We start from the raw sequence: 22,046 nt of genomic DNA, 5'->3' as shown, positions 1-22,046 counted from the left end.
AATAACACTATTGTGTGCGTCCAATGCACTTTATGGATTTACTTTCATCAGGAACGCTCAACCACAAAAATTTGAAAACCAATTATGTATAAATTCTTGAATACTTGTTTAGCTATATGACCTAAAAAGGACCTAAAAATTATGTAAACTTTCCCGGAGGGAGTTGGAGCCTTACTTTTTATATAATAATCCTTAAATTTATCAACCGAGAATTTAAGAAAGAAGAAATGGTATGAGTGCCAATGAGACAACTCTCCATCCATGTCACAATTTGTAAAAGTAAACCATTATAGGTATTAATGCTGTACCCCAATTTTTGACATTTTGTACCTATTACGTCTGTTTCTTTTGCTCACACATTGTTGTCAATATAATGGAATACTAGAACTATGCGACTGTCATACAAGTGAGAGGTTTTAAATTAGCTAGCTATAAAACCAGGTTTAATCAACCATTTTCTACATATAGAAATGCCTGTAACAAGTCAGGAATATGACATTTGTTTTTCATTCGTTTGATGTGTTTGAGCTTTTGATTTTTCCATTTAGAATTTTCCTTGGATTTCCTTTTTGTTATTTTACTTTTTATAAATCATGGCAGTTTAAGCACTGGTGTGATGATATTCTTGGGGACTAGTAATCCACCAGCAGCCGTTTCGACCTAGAACTCTATAAGAATATAGAATAGGTTTTGTAGACGCTAATTGCGTTCAGTCATACAGAGTTTTGTTAATACTTAGAATTTCCTCCTGATAGATCATAAATATACTGATTATTGTTGATATCCCATTTTATACAATTAATACTAAGAAAATTGTGTACCTACAATTTAAAATTTGTATTACTTAAAAAACTGCGTATCAAATAAACTTGTTATTGGAGTACCTTTGGTTTTCCTAATTGAATATAAAAACTAATTTTTGACTTCTTTAAACTAGTACTGAGAAGTGTCTGCTGTTGGTCCATTGTACGGCTTAATGTTAGATCTTAAACAATACGCAGTCAATTTGATCCGACTGATCTCCCGGGTCAATTGTCCTGGTTTTTTTTATAACTTGTATGAAATATGTATTTGCCACTAATTTTATGCTTTAAATTTCGATCCCAAATGTAGAAGTCTAAATTAACATTTAAGCAGTGGTGTCAAAAGCTGGAAGTACGTTGGTAATGGTCAGATAATGACTATGTTTAACATGTGACGATTTACTATTTAACAAGTTTTGCTAGTTTCTTATTTTCAAATAAAAATATTTTCCTTGTGTTCCTACTTCCAAAAATGATATATTTGGCATTTGCAATTTGTATAGTTAAGGATTATTTGTTCAGGATAGAATTTCTCACGGCTGTGCAACTTCAAGATTCTTTTTTAGGCAGAATTATTAATCTATAATTTTTATATTAGGGCAGTTTCTTTTATTCCCACATTCAACTTACATTTATGCTTTGAGGTTGTCTTTAAAGTATCTTGATTATATTTGGTTTGCATTCATAATATTTTTTCTTTCTTTTGCCGACAAATAAAGAACATTGACGACTATGCGTCAGGAAATGTCATGCAAATATCTGATGGACGCACGCGTGAAGAGAATTTATCAAAAACCAAGAAAATGATAAAAAAACAGCATTTTTAAGGACAGTCTTATTTCTTGTAATTTAAAAATAAGGATTGATTGATTGGTCTTTTATTCCACTTTCAGCACTATTGATTGGCTGTTTCGTGGCGGTCAGTTTTTTTATTGGCGGACAAAGCCGGAGTGCTAGTAGAGAACCATCGACCTTCGGTAGGAAAACTTACAATCTTAGTCAATTAAGATTTGAGTCGAACGCACCTGCCACGTGCGGGATTCGAACTCACAACCCAGTGTGTTGACATGCTAGGGAAAAAGTAGTTTGACTACTCTGACTACTCGGCCACCGAGGTCCTTAAAATAATGAGACCAGTGACACAAATAGAGAACCACCGACTTTCGAAAGCGTGCCAATTAAGATCGGAGTCTTGCCGACAGCAGGGTACTTACTCACATCCACAATGTTGACAGGCTACTGATGTCTGTAGATAGACTACACCTTTTTAAGGTCAAAATGATCAATGATTTGTTAACAACGTCGTTAACAAATCATTGATTTGGTGTACGCTTTTAAAAAAACTTACCAGAATGCCTCAGATTATGAAATGGCGAAGTGCAACTATAAAAGTATTTTTCTTTTGTTATCTAATGCACACTCATGATTTCTTTTTCAGTGCGTTGGTTATTATCTGGAACCTTGCACAGTATGCGGAAGTTGATTTTTTTTTATTGTTCCCTTAATCTCGATAAACACTGCTAAACGTCACGTCCTAACAAATAAGAATGTCAATATTTGTCCAGTATAATTATATCCTGTACCTACTTTTCCACTGGGAGGTAATATTTCCAAGATTATTTGTTATTTAAACAATTTAATGCGCAAATTCAAAGTTGAACATGAGATGCATCTTACTGAGTATTTTACAAATGAAAGATTAAGTACTCTGGAGAAAATGTCTGACAAAGCACTCTGGTAACAACACACCAATTCGATTTAATGTTACATAAAACGAGTATAGGTTGTATTGTTTTTCTTTACCATGATGGTCATTACAGTGGCCACAAACCTTTAAATAAAAATATGTAATGACCACAAACCTTTAAATAAAAATATGTAATGACCACAAACCTTTAAATAAATAGAAATATGCAATGACCACAAACCTTTAAATAAAAATATGTAATGACCACAAACCTTTAAATAAATAGAAATATGCAATGACCACAAACCTTTAAATAGAAATATGTAATGACCACAAATCTTTAAATAAAAATATGTAATGACCACAAACCTTTAAATAAATAGAAATATGCAATGACCACAAACCTTTAAATAGAAATATGTAATGACCACAAACCTTTAAATAGAAATATGCAATGACCACAAACTTTAAATAAAAATATGTAATGACCACAAACCTTTAAATAAAAATATGTAATGACCACAAACCTTTAAATAAATAGAAATATGCAATGACCACAAACCTTTAAATAAAAATATGTAATGACCACAAATCTTTAAATAAAAATATGCAATGACCACAAACCTTTAAATAGAAATATGCAATGACCACAAACCTTTAAATAAAAATATGCAATGACCACAAACCTTTAAATAAATAGAAATATGCAATGACCACAAACCTTTAAATAGAAATATGCAATGACCACAAACCTTTAAATAGAAATATGTAATGACCACAAACCTTTAAATAAAAATATGTAATGACCACAAACCTTTAAATAAAAATATGTAATGACCACAAACCTTTAAATAAATAGAAATATGCAATGACCACAAACCTTTAAATAGAAATATGCAATGACCACAAACCTTTAAATAAAAATATGTAATGACCACAAACCTTTAAATAAAAATATGTAATGACCACAAACCTTTAAATGAAAATATGTAATGACCACAAACCTTTAAATAAATAGAAATATGCAATGACCACAAACCTTTAAATAAAAATATGTAATGACCACAAATCTTTAAATAAAAATATGCAATGACCACAAACCTTTAAATAGAAATATGCAATGACCACAAACCTTTAAATAAAAATATGCAATGACCACAAACCTTTAAATAAATAGAAATATGCAATGACCACAAACCTTTAAATAGAAATATGCAATGACCACAAACCTTTAAATAGAAATATGTAATGACCACAAACCTTTAAATAAAAATATGTAATGACCACAAACCTTTAAATAAAAATATGTAATGACCACAAACCTTTAAATAAATAGAAATATGCAATGACCACAAACCTTTAAATAGAAATATGCAATGACCACAAACCTTTAAATAAAAATATGTAATGACCACAAACCTTTAAATAAAAATATGTAATGACCACAAACCTTTAAATGAAAATATGTAATGACCACAAACCTTTAAATAAATAGAAATATGCAATGACCACAAACCTTTAAATAAAAATATGTAATGACCACAAACCTTTAAATAAATAGAAATATGCAATGACCACAAACCTTTAAATAAAAATATGTAATGACCACAAATCTTTAAATAAAAATATGCAATGACCACAAACCTTTAAATAGAAATATGCAATGACCACAAACCTTTAAATAAAAATATGCAATGACCACAAACCTTTAAATAAATAGAAATATGCAATGACCACAAACCTTTAAATAGAAATATGCAATGACCACAAACCTTTAAATAAAAATATGTAATGACCACAAACCTTTAAATAGAAATATGCAATGACCACAAACCTTTAAATAAAAATATGTAATGACCACAAACCTTTAAATAGAAATATGCAATGACCACAAACCTTTAAATAAAAATATGTAATGACCACAAACCTTTAAATAAAAATATGTAATGACCACAAACCTTTAAATAAAAATATGTAATGACCACAAACCTTTAAATAGAAATATGTAATGACCACAAACCTTTAAATAAAAATATGTAATGACCACAAACCTTTAAATAAAAATATGTAATGACCACAAACCTTTAAATAAATAGAAATATGTAATGACCACAAACCTTTAAATAGAAATATGTAATGACCACAAACCTTTAAATAAAAATAAGTAATGACCACAAACCTTTAAATAAAAATATGTAATGACCACAAACCTTTAAATAAATAGAAATATGTAATGACCACAAACCTTTAAATAGAAATATGTAATGACCACAAACCTTTAAATAAAAATATGTAATGACCACAAACCTTTAAATAAAAATATAAAATGACCACAAACCTTTAAATAAAAATATGTAATGACCACAAACCTTTAAATAAAAATATGTAATGACCACAAACCAGTTGAATACAGATCACGTGATTAAAATCTTTGTTGTTTGTAAATGTTTATTGTTTCGTTTTTCATTTTTGTTGTCAATCCAGTCGATCATAGAAAATAAGCAGTGTTCAGAAAAGTAGCAAATGCTAAAATTTACAATTTAACGAATTTTTACAACATGACATAGATATCCTAACACCATATTCACATTGTTATGGATTGGAAATATCCTAACACCATATTCACATTGCTATGGCTTGGAGATATCCTACCACCATATTCACATTGGTATGGCTTGGAGATCTTCCTAACACCATATTCACATTGCTATGGCTTGGAGATATCCTAACACCATATTCACATTGCTATGGCTTGGAGATATCCTAACACCATATTCACATTTCTATGGCTTGGGGAATTTTATTTTTAACTCTGTTTCAGCAAATAATTAGTAAAGTATAAATTCAGAATACGTCAACAGATTCGTATCAAATCTGATATATGTATATGTTGTCTAACTTAAAATATACTTTGTAAGTTCAGACACGTAGCTTGAAGTTTAAAACGAAGCGGAAGCTCCTTGTTTTTTCCTTCCCAGTTGCTATTCTTACAGAGAGTCGCGTCACTTTGTTATGGACTGAAAAGAGGCAAAACAGTGACCTGTGCAGAAATCTTATTTAAAATCCTCTGCGGTCATATATAACCAATAGTCTAGTACGGGTTCTGCATTAAATAAAATATTTAAAAAAAAAAATTGATAAATTAGCTCATGGAAGTTATAATTAAAAGATTGGACTGGTTTCAGTTTTGTCCTTTTTTGTTTGAAATAAGAATAACTTTTATTGAAGAGAATGCAAAGTTTGATCTAAAAGCTTATCCTCCTTATTTAGCAGATACTTTTATTGTCTAAAACACTCAATCATTAAATGTTAAGAATAAGATTACATTAAATCATCATAGAAAACCCAGAGAGACTAAACAGACAGCGTCTCTTAATTAAGTGTTACATGTACTTTTTGGAATACGTGATAATTAATGCTGTGTTTTAGAAGTTAGGACAGATTTGAATAATAAGCACAAAATAATTATTTGTGGTTATAAATTTAAAGCACAACATTATCAATATGTTGAGAAATAAATGTATTTATTGAGAAAGGAAAATTTGATTTCCTTCGATCCTACCAATTGTTATTCATGGAAATTACAAATTATTTGTAAATGGCTAACAGAATTATTTATTAAAGTTCTAAGCAGTATTTTTAGTTCTACTTTAATGGAAATCCAAACTGCTTTCTCCGTAGTTTTATGTTGCATTGATTCGTTTAAGGCAGGGTAATGGTGAAATTTTCAGGTGCTTGACTCATTGAGCTATCCAGCGCGCCACAAGATAACTGATAGTGAATGTTCTCTTGTTGGAGAGTTGAAAAAGGCCCTGGTGTACAATAAATTCTGGGGAAAATTGGACCTATTCCTAAGTGATATTTCTCGACATACAACAAAGAAGCCATTCCACCTGACCTCCACAAGAGCAATATAATTTTCACTAAAGAAAAAGCAAGTTTTCGGTTCTTAATAGTCAAATCAAATATTTAATTTCGACGCCTTTATTCTCAAATTTAAACGTAATGATTTTTAAAAAAATATTAAAGAGTCAAAAGTATAAGGATATGGACCTAAAAAACCCAATTAAAACATATCCTTAAATTAATTCCATTATCGAATTTTATATTCCGTTTCTTGATTAGTTTTATTTAAATGGTTTATATTTCGTGCATGATGTTCATTTAACCATAGTCAATAAACAAATTATTCTTTTGTGCTATCTCTGTTATACAGTTCAGTTGCAATGTTAAATTAATCAGTTAAGACAGAGAACAAGACTAAAAGGTGCCTGTGATCACGATTCAAATAAAGGCGGTAATTGGCAGGTGCCCCCAAGGTGTTGAATAGTTCCTTTCTTTAGCATTGTTCTGTGATAGCATTAATTATTGTAATTTTCGAAATCTTATTACTCCACGATTTCACGATGTGAGGTCATTATTAATGTTGTCGCCCTTTTTCAGAAGTATGAACATCGTCCTGAAAATGCATGAAATATTTGCCACTGGACCTTACACAAACAGCAATCTATCAAGCAAAGATATGAATAAAGTTTCTTGTATTTTGTGAGTTTAATTGTAATGTGTTTTATCACCAGCATGACAGTACTGAAACTCTTAAACCATTAAATATGCCGTTTGTCTGTAATTGGCTTACACGTGTTGTTGGTTTTTAATAATATGTTTCTTTTTAAATGAAATCTTTACGAACTTCGTCGGGGAAAATTGGCAAGTTTGAAAACAATATTGTTCAAATCAGCTCTCCTTCGCATATGTACTTGTCTGCAAGACACGGTTTATCTATTGTAGAAATAATATTTCTTTGCTCTATGCAGTAGATGATTAAAGGCCTTGTGCATTCTTCAAGTATTGGAGTGACCTAATTCGTTTTAGAGGATTTTGTATTATATATGCATGGGTCGATCGTCTTAAAGCAATTTTTCAGTATTTTATGCAACTAAAATAATTAAAACACCATGATATAATATCTTATAGACAGCTTTTCAATATGTAATAATCATTTATAAAATGCGCATAGATTAATATATACATTGAAGACAATACTTATTTAAAATTCGACTTGAAAGCAACGCATGATATTTCGAATCAATTGGAAAGCTTATTATGACATCACAGCGAACAACTTTTAAAGCCCGTCATGCCAAATCTGCGTCATATGTATTTGAATGTTCAAAACAATTAAAGTCACGTAATAAGCTGTCTGATGTCAATCGATTTAATATGGGTAAATGGCAGATTAAACATGACTAAGCCACACTCGAACTTTTTCTCCTAATAGAAGTTTATTGATTGGACAAAGGATTTTATTGTGTTTTTCCCGAAAAGAATTGTTTGTTATCTAAAACTTTTTTGTTTTCAAACGTCAATGTACTTTCCTATTTTATTAAAGCTTTGATCAAGTGTTTGTCTTAAAGTGGACAAAAGAACGAATAAAATAGTTTTGAACATTTTCCAATATGACTTTGACGAATCCTTATTTCAAGGTCGTTTTGTTCAACAGCTGTTGTAAACATGTTTGACAATAATAAACGAGTCTCCGAGTACTATGGTATTTTATTGTAGTAACCGATATATGTTAGACTGTAAGACGACATCATTTCTATATTAGAACATTAACTATTTGATACTTACTCAGTAACTGCTGAGATTCTTTAATACGATATTATATTTGTATTGTTGTTGTCTGTAATACCTTATTCGAGCTTTCTGTTATTCGTTCTTTTGTGTGACTGTTATATTTTGAATGATGGAGATAAAAGGTAAAAAGGGTTTAAAAGCTGGATTAATGCCGTCACAAGTTAATATATGCCTGTACCGAGTCGGAAAACTCAACAGATATTATCTTAGTAATACACAGTAGTGTTTTGTCAATGAGGGATTTCACATCTTATCTATACACGGGGCGATTTAGAATCAGACATATATTGCAGGTTCTTGGTACAGAGTGATGAACGTTTCGAAGAAGGTGCCACTTATTTTGTTTTCTTTACAGTTATATTAGACCAACCCTTCGTTCTTTTAACCTATCCAAGAAATCTGATACACTTTTAGATTTTGATGTATGCTTACATATTTGTTTTTCGTTCATTTTTTGTACATAAATTAGGCCGTTAGTTTTCTCGTTTGAATTGTTTTACATTGTCATTTCGGGGATTTTTATAGCTGACTGTGCGGTATGGCTTTGCTCATTGTTGAAGGTCGTACGGTGACAAATAGTTGTTAATTTCTGTGTCATTTGGTCTCTTGTGGAGAGTTGTCTCATTGGTAATCATACCACATCTTCTTTTTTATATATACCTGTATTTTGACTATGTAATATTTGTTTAGAGCTTGAATATTTCAACTTCTTTACTAATATGATTTTGTATTTCTATTCTTGTTCGGGGATGCGCTCTAATAAACAACTTCTTGGTCCGTCTAAAACACATACAAGGGTCACCTATATAATAATACATGACATATATTAATGACAGTTTATTAAATTATACTGAAACTAAGAACTTATTGACTGCCATATATTTTTTAGTTATAAAAAAAAGTATTTTTGCAATTAGTATGTAGTCATATTACCAAGACTTGGAAGTTGATTTAATGCATTCATTACATATTAAAAAGGGTATTATTAGAACATATAAATAAAGAAAATCACTATAAGAAAGTTGAACATATTGAAATATTAATTTGACATTCTACCCAAAATATTCTGATTATATGCTATATAAGAAAGCGGAATATATCCGAAGTTTTCCGAAGTTCCCACGCTACATTTATATCTACATCCTGGAAATTGTAGGTCTTTCATGGTACGGATTTCTTAAGTTTTATTTTTAAATGCTTTCATATACAATACCTGTTTTGGTAATGAGGATTCCCAGATCCAACTTTATAAAAGTACTTATATATATATGTCCCAAGTCAGGAACCTCTGGCCTTTGTTAGTCTGGTATGTTTTTTTTTTAATTTTAGTTTATTTATATGTTTCGGAGTTTAGTGTGACGTCCATTCTCACTGAACTAGTACACATTTTTGTTTAGGTGCCAGCTGAAGCCCGCCTCCGGGTGCGGGATTTTCTCGCTGTGTTGAAGACCAATTGGTGGCCTTGGGCTGTTTACTGCTCTTTGGTCGGGTTGTTGTCTCTTTGACACATTCCACATTTCCATTCTCAATTTTATATATAGCAGACCTGCAACTATCCCGATTTATGGGGGATATCTCCCATGAGAGTTGTTGACCTGAATTTTGAAATTCTTTATTATATAAACAGAACACATCAATACAGGCATTCAAATGAGTTAAAAGGGTATTTAAGCACATATTACTCACTCAAACAATATAATAGTAGATTAAAAACACTTTAGTATTACTATTAGGTCCTTCAAGTTGCGCTTAAAATCCCCCATGGAGATTTTGAAAAGGTATGTATAGGGAAGCCATGACCTTCAATAAATGCGGCTCTACAGTTGTTGATAACATGTCAGCTGATATTTTACCACAAGAAAGTAGTTATGATCCCATCAATTCTACTACCAAACATATTTTGCATTTGCTTTTATGGTTTTTATGGTTTATTACAACACTGAGCTTTAACGATTACATTATTTTATGCCTGTGCTTCATTAATTTGTTCTTTCTCCCAGTTGGAGCTTAAATTGATGAGGTGTTTTGAGATCAATCAACATGTTGTCATATTTCTTGTCAGAAAAAAATATCAAATTGAAAAATGTTAGATCTGAAATCAAGTAAACTCCAAATCCAAAGGTATTAACTGATTAATTTTGAATAATTTGTTTACATAATTTGACTTTAGAGATATATTGAACTTTTATTGTTACATTAGATATGGAATTTGATTATTTTCTGTAAGATCATAATTATTTTTATTATACTTGTAAAATCCCCATCGTACTAGTTTTTTCTTTCTTTATTTACTTAAATATAATAATTTCTAACAGTGATATAACTAAAATGACGACTGAATACTGATTGATGCATTGCTGAATGTCTCAAGTTCATTGCATGTGAACTGACAGCATTTTTGATTTTATCTAAAGGTCATCCTGTATATGTACTGTTTAGTCGAAGTAAGAAAGACAAAACTCTGCGAAAAAGGAAACAGCGAAAAGACAAACAGAAGTCTTCATAACACTCAACAGAAAACTTAAGACTGGGTAACACGAACTAAGGTGACCCGGAAGGGAAGGGAATCAGTTCTTACTGCACTAGAAGCACCCGTCGTGACAAATTAATGCAAAGTAAAAATCCGGTGATAAATAAGGGAGCTGCCATTTGAATTTTATGGGGTGGGGAGCTAGGATGAAATTTGAAAAAAGGCAGGACAGGAGTGTTGAGTAAAACAAAAAGGCAGGATGAGCAACTTGGCAAAAAAAAAAAGGTAGGATGACAATTTATGTAAAAAAAGTCAGGATAAACTAATAAAAGAAAAGGCAGGACAGAATAGATTGAAAAATAAAAAGGCAGGACAGAGATTACAACTAAAAACAAATGCAGGACAAAATTTTCATCCTAGCCCCCATAAAAATCAAATGGTAGCTCCCTAAGGTGTTGTCACAAGGGATGACTGGATTGTGGCTACGTCAAGTGGAACATATATGTGGTTATTTGTGATAAAGATATTCGATAACGGTCAAACAAGTCGTGATGGCATAGGCAAAACTATCTGGAACTTGAGCAGACTTTTAACTTATTGGAAAGCATTATGTCATGGGCAAACAAACGTTATTCTTTCTTGTCTCGTTAGTATAATTATATTCGAGAATTTACGAATTACACCAAAGACTGTGACTATTACAGGGTACTGAAATATTCAAATTAATCCTACCTACAACTTGTGTTTATATTATTTTTGAGTATGTAAGCAAACAATAATTGTAATGAATCTGGTGCTATATACGAATAACAACAAAGACTGACTATTAGCGGGTGCTTAAATATTCAAATTATTCTACTAGCAGCTTGTGTTTATAACTTGTTTGAGTACATACAATGTATGCATGTAAGAAATATTCAAATCAATCATACTAGCTGCTTATGTTTATTACTTTCTTGAGTACGTTAGCTAATGTTAAAGTCTCATCAACAACCGTTTGACATTCACTTAAGTTGATGATAAAGGTAATTTACAGCATAGAGGAAGAAGTCTGATCCTCAAACACTATAATTAATAATAATTATTTTCCGAATTTTTTTTTTTAAGAGATTACTAATATTATTCACTAATCGCTTCATAGTCTTTATCGGTTTGTGGTGAATTATTATCCTTTACTGACATGATTTATACAGACACAATATTTACGGCTTAATTCTTGTGTTCTTTAACGAAAAAATGTCATTCGATTTTATGTATACAGCAGGGACTTTAGGTATGGGCTAAGTGATTGATAGTGGGTAACCGACTTCTATGGAGTCTTTGAACATTTCGGATTTAAGTTATTGTCATCCTGAACCGGTCATCCATTATGTAAAACATTTAAACAATGTAATTTCATCACCTTTTAACATGAATAAGATACTAGCTCATTATATATTAAGGAACGAACTCCGGGATACAAGAACGGACTTGACTTTTTATCAAGTTTGGGTTTGGTACCCCAAGACTTTGTCACTCAGTTATATATAGAGGAGTTAAAGATCAGGGTTAAGTTTGGTTTCAGCTGACCGAATTTCGATGGAACTAAATACCTTTTGCCTTTAATAAATTTTAAGCTTTAAACGTTTTTTACTTTAAAGATTAATGTACCTACGTACATTGTACATATTCTTTCTTACATAAATATTATTCGTATATAAAAGTTCTACAGAAACACTGTAAAAATACGAAAGTAAATATATGAATACATGAACCTGAATGTTAACAATGCTTAACAGCTATTGATTGTTGACTGATTTAATACTAACCAGTTCGTGTGATACAATCAATTCTTGCGCCATAAAGTACAGATCTGCTGCATTTATACAAATATATCATATGCTCTAATGATTCTTAATTGATCAAAGCATGCAGAATAGAATTCTGTATTGTCTCTTCGTCATCAAATGAGTCTCCCCAGTAAGATATTATATTGAAACATTCTGAAATTTCTGAAATCAGTTGAAATATTGACATATTTCTGTCAGAAAAAATGCTAAATTGTAAATTCCTATACTGAAATACAGTAATCCACAAGACATTGTGTATTTGTATAATATGAACTTTGAAATATCTATTTATTTATTTTTCGTAAATTGTTTTGTTATAAATTAAACCGTTAGTTTTTCTCACTTGAATTGTACCATATTTTTCATGTCGGGGCCTTTAATGGCCAACTATACGGTATGGGTTTTTTTTCATTGTTGAAGGACTTACGGTTGCCTCTAATTGCTTACATCCACTTCATTTAAACTTTGGTGGATAGTTTTCTCATTGGCAATCATACAACATCTCCTTATTTTTATATTAATCAATTGAAATCATAAACGGAGTTTGTTTCAGGTCTATTAAACCAACGGATATATCTGTTAATTGCATTTTAGCAATTTAATTCAAGAAGGAAACGAGAAAGTCGGATAAAAATCACTCTCTAAGTCTGTCTGTCCGTTCAAATCGTGACTAGTAAGTTGATTTTGAACTCAACGGTCATGTTGATCTGAACCGAACTAATAGAGTCTTTGAGTAAAATTTAGACCTCTTGCAAACAAGGTGTGTGGGTATTTAGGAACTACCTTGTCCGCCTGTCTGTCCGTCTGTCCTGTTTCATATCCGGGGCATGACAACAGAACTTACAAATAGGTTGACCAAACTTAGTACGCAGATTCATCATGTAGGTTGTGTGTTACATAACAAAATCAGGTCACTTCACCTCGACTTTGACATTTGACCCATATGAAAGTAAAACAATGTCCGATTCGTGTCCGAGGCATAACTGTTGTACCGTAAAACTTAGATTTACCTAACTTGGTATGTAGATGTATCATGGGAAAGCGGTGTGTCACATACCAAATTCAAGTCTGTTGTACTGTAGAACTTACTTTGACCAGACTTGCATGGGAAGTCGGTGTGTCACATACCAAAACTACATCAATTTGCATTGGTACATGTATCAATCACCCGAATAATTCAGTCTTAATAACCAACTGCTCTAGTATGGCTAGAATAGGAAAAATAGATTACGAGAAGGGCCCGGATCATTCGGGTTATGGTATCAAATATACGATCTGAATATCTATATACCCGATTCCAATATCAGAATAACCTTCACTAGACACGACATAAAGTGTTCACACGTGAATAAGGAAATGTGATCTGGGTAAACCATCTAAGTGCATACATACACACATGAATAAGGTAATGTTACCTGGGTAAGCCATCGAAGGGAATAATAGTGCATACATACACACATGAATAAGGTAATGCAATCTGGGTAGGCCATCTAAGTGCATACATACACACATGAATAAGGAAATGTGATCTGGGTAAGCCATCTAAGTGCATACATACACACATGAACAAGGAAATGTGATCTGGGTAAGCCATCTAAGTGCATACATACACACATGAATAAGGAAATGTGATCTGGGTAAGCCATCTAAGTGCATACATACATACCTCATTCTGTTCATTTGTAAAAGAGAAACTGATATAAATCGCTACGTGATATAATTGAATACCCTCAAGTTGGAAAGTACAATGTCATATTTACTATCACTCCAAAATAACTATGATAGCCAATATAGGGGTGGAGAGGTGGGGGAGGGGGGCTTATTCATTCAAAAAATCTTACCACTGGTTGTGTATATACGTTTTTATGTAGTGTTTTTAAGTTTGTTGTTAAGTCTATTTGTCGTTTTCCGTTTTTTAACAATTTTGTCGATCTCTCTTCGACTTATGATTTTTTATTCGCTATTTGATATATCAGTCTGCCTCTTTTTATAGAACTGCTACTGAGAAATAATATAAAAGACTCATCTATATTCATTTGGCATTTATTATACGTGAAAGATTAAAGATAATTTGCAACTTATTGAGAGAAGACTTATCTTAAAACGGTGTAATTAATAATAATTATTTTCCGAATCTTCTTTTTCTATCAAATTCAGTATCCATTGATCATTGGATTTTTGACAGCTTGTTCTGATTTACTTTATTTTATTGATGACTTGTTCTATACAGATAGTAAACGTTAATATAGGCATAGGATATATCCTTTATATGAATATTAAATAATAGTAGTATTTTGATCAGAACATGGGTCTGAAGAAGAATTAATTTTGAACAAAGTTAATTTCGCTGCTAATTTGTTTTAAAAACTAGATGATCAATTCCTACAGGCAACAATCGGCTGTAACTTTCACTGCATCAATAAGCACTGTACTAGCAGTGATTGTCAACATGCATTGGCCGCGACCGTGAGCTTGGTCCTACATTATGTTATAAATTTCTAGTTTGCCACTGTTAAACTAATTAGAAACGATCTTTAAAAACCTTTACCAAATTTACGATGGAAATTGAACAGTCTTTTAGTAAGTGTCCTACTTCATTGATGTGGTGATGATGGATTGGTGTTTGTGTTCTAACTATTCGATGAATATCAGGATGAGAACATGTTAATCGAGTTAAGCCATTTCAATTGATATTTTATTGTGTGTCTTTGTATGTTGTAATGTTATACTACTGTTTCAGGTTAGGGTGTAGGTTGGCGCCTGTTAAAACATTTAAACCCGCTGCATTTTTATGCACCTGTCCCAAGTCAGGAGCTTGTTGTTCAGTGGTTGTCGTTTGTTGTTGTGGTTCATAAGTGTTTCTCGTTTTTACATCGGATGTGACCTTGAGAGGTCATACCGGTGTTATGTTGCCGCAGAAATTTCTGCACACTTCCCTTGCGCTTTCAACTAATAACCGAACGTATTTCGTTTAAATACGCGGATATTATCGAGGGCAAAATAACATTCCTTATCGCTTGTTTTAAATTCATTTCTTCAATGAATACTCATGAAAATATTTTTAAAGAACACAAATAAATAATATTAAAATGTTTTGTCGTGAGAAATATATATATTTATAAGTAAAAAAATCATTAATATCTATGCACACGTACCGAAAAATTGTATTTGCGGATGAATATCTCGTTTCAAATAACTTGCATAGTACATATATGTTTTATGTCCAAAAATATGTACAGAGCTGATTAAAGTATAAAAATATGAATACCTATTCAAATCAAACCTATTCGAAAAACGAATTATTACAGAAGACTGTCCACCATGCTCTTGCACTGCACTATCATTAGAATGATGGTAAAAATGGATGAGTAGAACACACGACCTCCTACATTCGGCAGCCAAGTGCAAATGTATTTATAAAATAAGAAGTCTATGGTAAATGCCAATGATACAGCAGACCAATAAATCAAGCGCTTCTTTGCCACAAATAGATAATAAAGAAGTGAAGACTAAAAAACCTTTAACCAGTGTATTATCGGTGTCTATGATAAGGTTTTAATTTTCGCTTAAATAGCAAGTTATTAAATCTTTTGATATCTCGGATCGGAAGCATGACAATATATTCCATCCAAGACACTCCGGTTTAATCCGCCAACAAAAATGTCAACAAAGAAACTGTTTGAATATAAATCATCAATAATCTAAACTTCATAAAACAACGTACATATACGTAAATCAAGTTTTGTATGATTTTTTCTAGACGTTTTAGATTTGAAATATTCTTTTTACATTAGTTTTGAATGAATTCAAATATGATTAATTAATTATAACTAATTCAAGTAATTATAGTCGGTATGGATTATATTATTGGTTAACAATTTTTGGAAACTGTGATATAACAATATAAAAATAAGGAGATGTGGTGTGATTGCCAATGAGACAACTATCCACCAAAGTTCAAATGAAGTTGATTTAAGCAATTATAGGCAACAGTATGGCCTTCAACAATGAGAAGAACCAATACCGTATATATTTTTACTAGACAAGTTCATTTCATTGTCTAAGAACTTCATTCAAAGCGCAAAGATACACCTTTTTCTTGGTACACTACAAGATTTAATTAATACTTGAGACAAAGTTAATGCTTTTGTATTGCAAACTTAAAACCGTAACAAAAGAATTGGTGAAAATGCATTTGAAATATGATGCTGAAAGTTTTATCCTTGTTGACGTCACAATATGGACGAGACGTGACAGAATTTGAGATTTGTAAGCTTGTAATGTTGCTTAAAAAATTATCAATACTGGTTTTAAACATACTTGTTCAGAAGTATGGGAAAATCAACGGGGATTAACACCTGGGTATTCCATTATTGATAATTTTTGTTTTGCATATGAATAACACATTTATGGAGATATAAGAAAAGGAAAGTTTTTTTTTAATTGTTTATTTTTGAAAAGCCTTTGATAAAATTTGAGAAAGACTTTTAGTATTTAATGAATAAAGTATTATTCAGTAATATTAATTGTAAAACAATATGACATTATATTTAATTTATATGTGGGTATAAAACCTACAATTTGTTATGATGGTAAACATGCATTTTTATTGTAATTTTGGTCTACCAGGCTATTTCTATTTTCTATATACAGTTTAATGGTTTACATTAAAGTCTTCTGTAAATGTAGTCACAACTTTTCCACACATTGTGTATACTCTTGCTTATTGTTGAAGACCGTATATTGACATAGTATAGATGTTTTTTTGTGTTTTTGACAACATGAAAAGATTGAATAATACGAGGATAGGTACGAAAAATTGGAGAAGAATGTACCAAAACGATCTGAAACACCAAAAATCCGAAACACCAAAACTATCTGAAACACCAAAACGGTCCGAAACACCAAAACGGTCCGAAACCATAAAAAAGTCGACGAAAAATAGGAGAAGAATGTACCAAACGGTCCGAAACCATGAGACAGCTATCCACCAGAAACTAAATGACGTAGAAGGTTAGCAACTATAGGTCACCGTGCAACCTTCAATAATGAGCAAAACCGATACCGCACATCAAGCTATAATAGGCCCGACATAACATTCAAAAGAAAAACTGACAGCCTGATTTATGAACAAAACAATAAAAGCAAAAAAATATGATATACAGTAACAAACGACAACCACTGAATTAAAGGCTCCTGACTTGGGACAGACGCATACAGATTGTGGCGGGCTTAAACATGTTAGTTGGCGCCAAACCCCCACCATAACATAGGACAGTGGTGTAACCGTACAATATAAGAACTATAGAAATCAGTTGAAAACGGCTCGACTCATCAGATCGATACAAAGCACAAAAGACACAAAGTAGAGGTCTGAGAGTAATCGTAGTTAATGAAAGCTAGTTCAAAGCCAATAAAAACTAATGAAAACATCATGTATCTAAGACTAAAATATCAATCAGTACACATCCAACATCCAATGGATTTAGTGTTAAGACGTTATTAACAGTAAGAGAAAAACATGATCTTGTACAATGCCAAGATACAGGTATCGACAGATTGTAGGATCGTGAATGTACATATGTGTATACCAATAATAATCATTTGGGTTTAAATTTATTGATAACAAAATCAATATTTATACCGATTTAAACAATATTCAAAGATCTAATAACAGTGTTGACTATGGCTATAGAGAAAAGGCAACCAAGACAAACAAACAGTCCACAAAACTTTACACATGAAAACTAAAGATTAAAAAAAGAACCCCCCGTGGAACGGATAGAAAGATTTTGCGCCATTAATGACACCTGTCTCAGAAAATATATTACGAAGTTATTCAGAACATTATTAGCGATGGCAATAAATATTGAAAATTATGTAAATAATCATAAAAGTATTGCTGATATAGTTATATTAAAACATTCAATGTAACATATTGTGACTATGTGTGCCTTTAAAGTGACAGTGATTGATAACATGATTATATGTACTTTGAGAATAAATATATAGTTTATTGGGTTTCAAAAAAATGTAGCAACCACTTTTTATGATTATACAAAAAATACGATAAATTGATTTGTATGATCTCAACAATTATATTTCGTTTAACTTTCCACTTTTGATCTTGTAAAAAGTTTACTACAGTAAATAACATGATCTAAAATAAAAATAAAACGGTTTGTTATTCCTTTGATTGAGAGACTGGTTCTGAGAGACTGGTTCTAGTTAATTCAGCAATTACACAAGCAAATATTGACTTGTATAAATAGTTATTTATCCCATTATGGCAGAAAAGTTTTTATTGACATAATCAACTTAGATAAATAAATCAGAAATTGACAGTTTAATTCCAAGAGATTGTAGAGCGTATATTTTCTTTCGTGAGTAATCATTCGATGTGAAGTTTTTTTAAATGTCAGTGGTAGCGTGTTCTTAAACCATGACTTTGATTGAAATGCTTGTCACAAAGACAGAAAGCGCATTTCATCTTTCAATGCATCGGAGAAGTCCAAATATGTATTGATTTTAATTTTTAAACACTTTAATTATTATTATGCCACATCCAAGTCAATTTACTCGTTACTCAAATACACCAAAAGACTTGCTGTATTGAGTGACCAAAAGCAAATAGATATAACAACGACAAGAAACTAAAGGCTATGCCGACTCCGAATTGCTAATCTTATTTCCGGTCCTACTTATATGTCATAATGCACCCCCCCCCCCCCCCCCCCCCAACTCCCAAATCCCCTGAATCCGCCACTGAATGTTGTTTGCCTTTTGGTTTTTAGAAGTACTTGTAGTGATTTTGCGTCATGACATTATACATCATAAATTTTAGAGTACATTATTTACTTTTCCTCCACTGATAAAACCATCTAATTCAATAAACGTAGCAAGTCATTGCTCTTTCGTAACCTCTACGAGATGAAACCTTAGATAATAGACTTATAAATGGCATTGTTATGATTATGAATGGTGTTGTCAATAAAGCAATTGCGAACTAACATGGATTAAATGAGCTGAACTAGAGTCAAATGGATATCATTGTCATTAGAGTGAAAACATCCATTAATACTTGTGAGATATTGTTGAACATGTAGTTCAATAACTGTTGCTGTTTAATTCCCTAGTTGTGTCGTACATTGTCCATCTCCTGTTTGCAGCTTTACACTGTATATATTAATTATCAGCATGTAACTCGACGTCTGCTATTATTCAGTTTATTCCTGACGATTTCCCTAGTTGTGTCGTACATTGTCCATCTCCTCTTTGCAGCTTTACACTGTATATATTAATTATCAGCATGTAACTGGACGTCTGTTATTATTAAGTTTATTCTTGACGATTTCCCTAGTTGTGTCGTACATTGTCCATCTCCTCTTTGCAGCTTTACACTGTATATATTAATTATCAGCATGTAACTGGACGTCTGTTATTATTCATATAAATAAGAAGATGTGGTATGATTGCCAATGAGACAACTCTCCACAAGAGACCAAATGACACAAAAATAAACAACTATAGGTCACCGTACGGCCTTCAACAATGAGCAAAGCCCATACCGCATTCCTGTTGATGTTCGTTAATTCATTGTTGTTTGCTAGACGTCTATTTACAAATATTTCATTCAAATTCAGGACGAGGACAAATTAATATTTAATGTGCTATGCAAGGAAGGTCCATCGGCATTGGGGAAGAAGGTAGGCTTTTAAATAACGTCAAAAAGTGTGGGCAATCTCCTTACAAGAGGCATTGGATTTAACGTCACCATCATTTTGACTCGACGTGGCCGCGTAAGTATCAACCCCAGAGCCAAACTGACGCCGACGCCCTTTAACACGGGTTTAACTGCCGGTTGGACTAACATAATAAACAAGTGATTATATTTCTATACCCCAATCAACTATTGAAATCTATTCTTGAAGATCTTATATGATATCATGTTTTACAGCTTCTGGGAATTAATTGTATTAGTTTAATGTTTCGAAGGAAAATATATATAACAACATTTTATGTAATTTATGCGTTTAAGCTGCTGTAAATGCTTAACGTCCGTCAAAAGTATTCCCGGTTTTGATCATATTTCATGAAGAAGTAAGTCTGTACAAAACTACACCGTGTTTAAAAATTCTATTGAAGGTTCATTATCTCATTACATAGTAGCGCATGTAGTTACACTTAGCTTTACTCAATGAACAAGGTTCTATAATCAATAATTGATTGGCAGAGGATATTTTAATCAGAGTGAAATTGAGAACCATAGAACTTCTGCCAGTTAACTTCCAGTACAAAAGACGTCATTAGGAATATTCAATGGGTGAAACACAACTTTGATTACATATTTAGATTTCAGTGGTATTTTGAAATGTGATATATTAGGAATAACATATCTTAAGATTGGATGCAAAATCTAAGAATATGCATTTAATAAGATTTCAATGGTATTTTCAAATGGGGTATATTATCAAAAAATGTCCTTAATTGTTTGTTCAAGTGCCAATTGCTTGACGATCATTGCGACCCTGTATCATTGTGATACATCATGATTGTCCTTATCGCCTGACAGAACGAGAGCAATGGAATATGTTGAAATCAATTGGCCTTCGAACTTTTTATGCACGTCTTAAAATATGAACATCTGTTCATACAAACTATTTTCGAACCTACTATTTATTTAGTTTATATCACATTTCATTTTCCAAGGTCATTAATTAGAAAAATAACGTAGACATAGGGCTTTGCCTCAAAAGTTCCATTTAACTTTTATAAAAACAAGTGTACTGATCCATTTTCAACACATGCATCAATTGATGTTTCATTGTTGGCATTTGCTGATTTATATAGCATGAAGTATGAGATACGCATTATCTACTTTATTTGCACATTGCTTGTAATGATAGACCTATTACGCCGTGATATATATATTTATCCATATTGTTTTTCATTTTATATTGCATGTAAGTTGTTTTTTGCGTAATCAACCGTTTAAGAGTATTAACTTTATTGACAGCCAGGTATGCTATGTCAATATAAAGCCTTATTTTAGGAAACTTCCTAATTAATCTAATATCGTTTCTATTCCCTAGTTGACACAGAAGTGGAAAAGATAATAACAGTACAACTAGACGGGGAAGAATCGACCTTGAGTTTCATTGACCCTGAAGATGACGAGGTTTGCTCGATTATTCTATATTTGCCGCGGTTTATAATTTCCGTCTGATATGATAACTACATGAATTTGATTTTTCAATCGTTAAATTATTCTATTTAACATAGCATGCTAGAAAGCACTTCTCTTTCAATAAACTTTAAGCAATTTTATTGATTTGAACATATGAGATCTCGAGGGATACTTAAAAAGTTATTTTACTTGTTGGCGTTGTTTTAGAAAGATATGAAAGAAAGAAATATGTTTTTTTTAAGGTTGAAAGTTTAGAAAACTCATGCTACAAGATGTATAGAAGTATGCTTTAGTAATTTAATTTTAGATGTAACACGTCTTCTGATTGACTGAAAGTTTTTTGTATATCAGCTCATAGACATAATTTTGTCATTTGACTGTGACGTCTATAACGTTTTTTCATGATTTACTCCTTAAAAAATGGTATTTAGAA

At 31.7% G+C, this 22,046-nt stretch overlaps 1 protein-coding gene across 2 annotated transcripts in view; it reads left to right on the top strand.

Annotated features, from left to right (window-relative positions):
• LOC127700822 (ras-related protein Ral-B-like) overlaps positions 1–22,046 on the top strand; it is a 53,026-nt gene that overhangs the window by 1,507 nt on the left and 29,473 nt on the right. For both annotated transcript variants that reach the window (XM_052204503.1, XM_052204502.1), the window contains exon 2: positions 21,519–21,604. In XM_052204503.1, the coding sequence (XP_052060463.1) occupies positions 21,519–21,604 (86 nt within the window). The remainder of the gene's footprint in view (positions 1–21,518; positions 21,605–22,046) is intronic.

This window comes from Mytilus californianus, unplaced genomic scaffold (assembly GCF_021869535.1).
Source record: "Mytilus californianus isolate M0D057914Y unplaced genomic scaffold, xbMytCali1.0.p SCAF_5, whole genome shotgun sequence".
In the NCBI taxonomy this organism is placed as follows: domain Eukaryota; kingdom Metazoa; phylum Mollusca; class Bivalvia; order Mytilida; family Mytilidae; genus Mytilus; species Mytilus californianus.
This window is presented reverse-complemented; position numbering and strand designations above follow the sequence as displayed.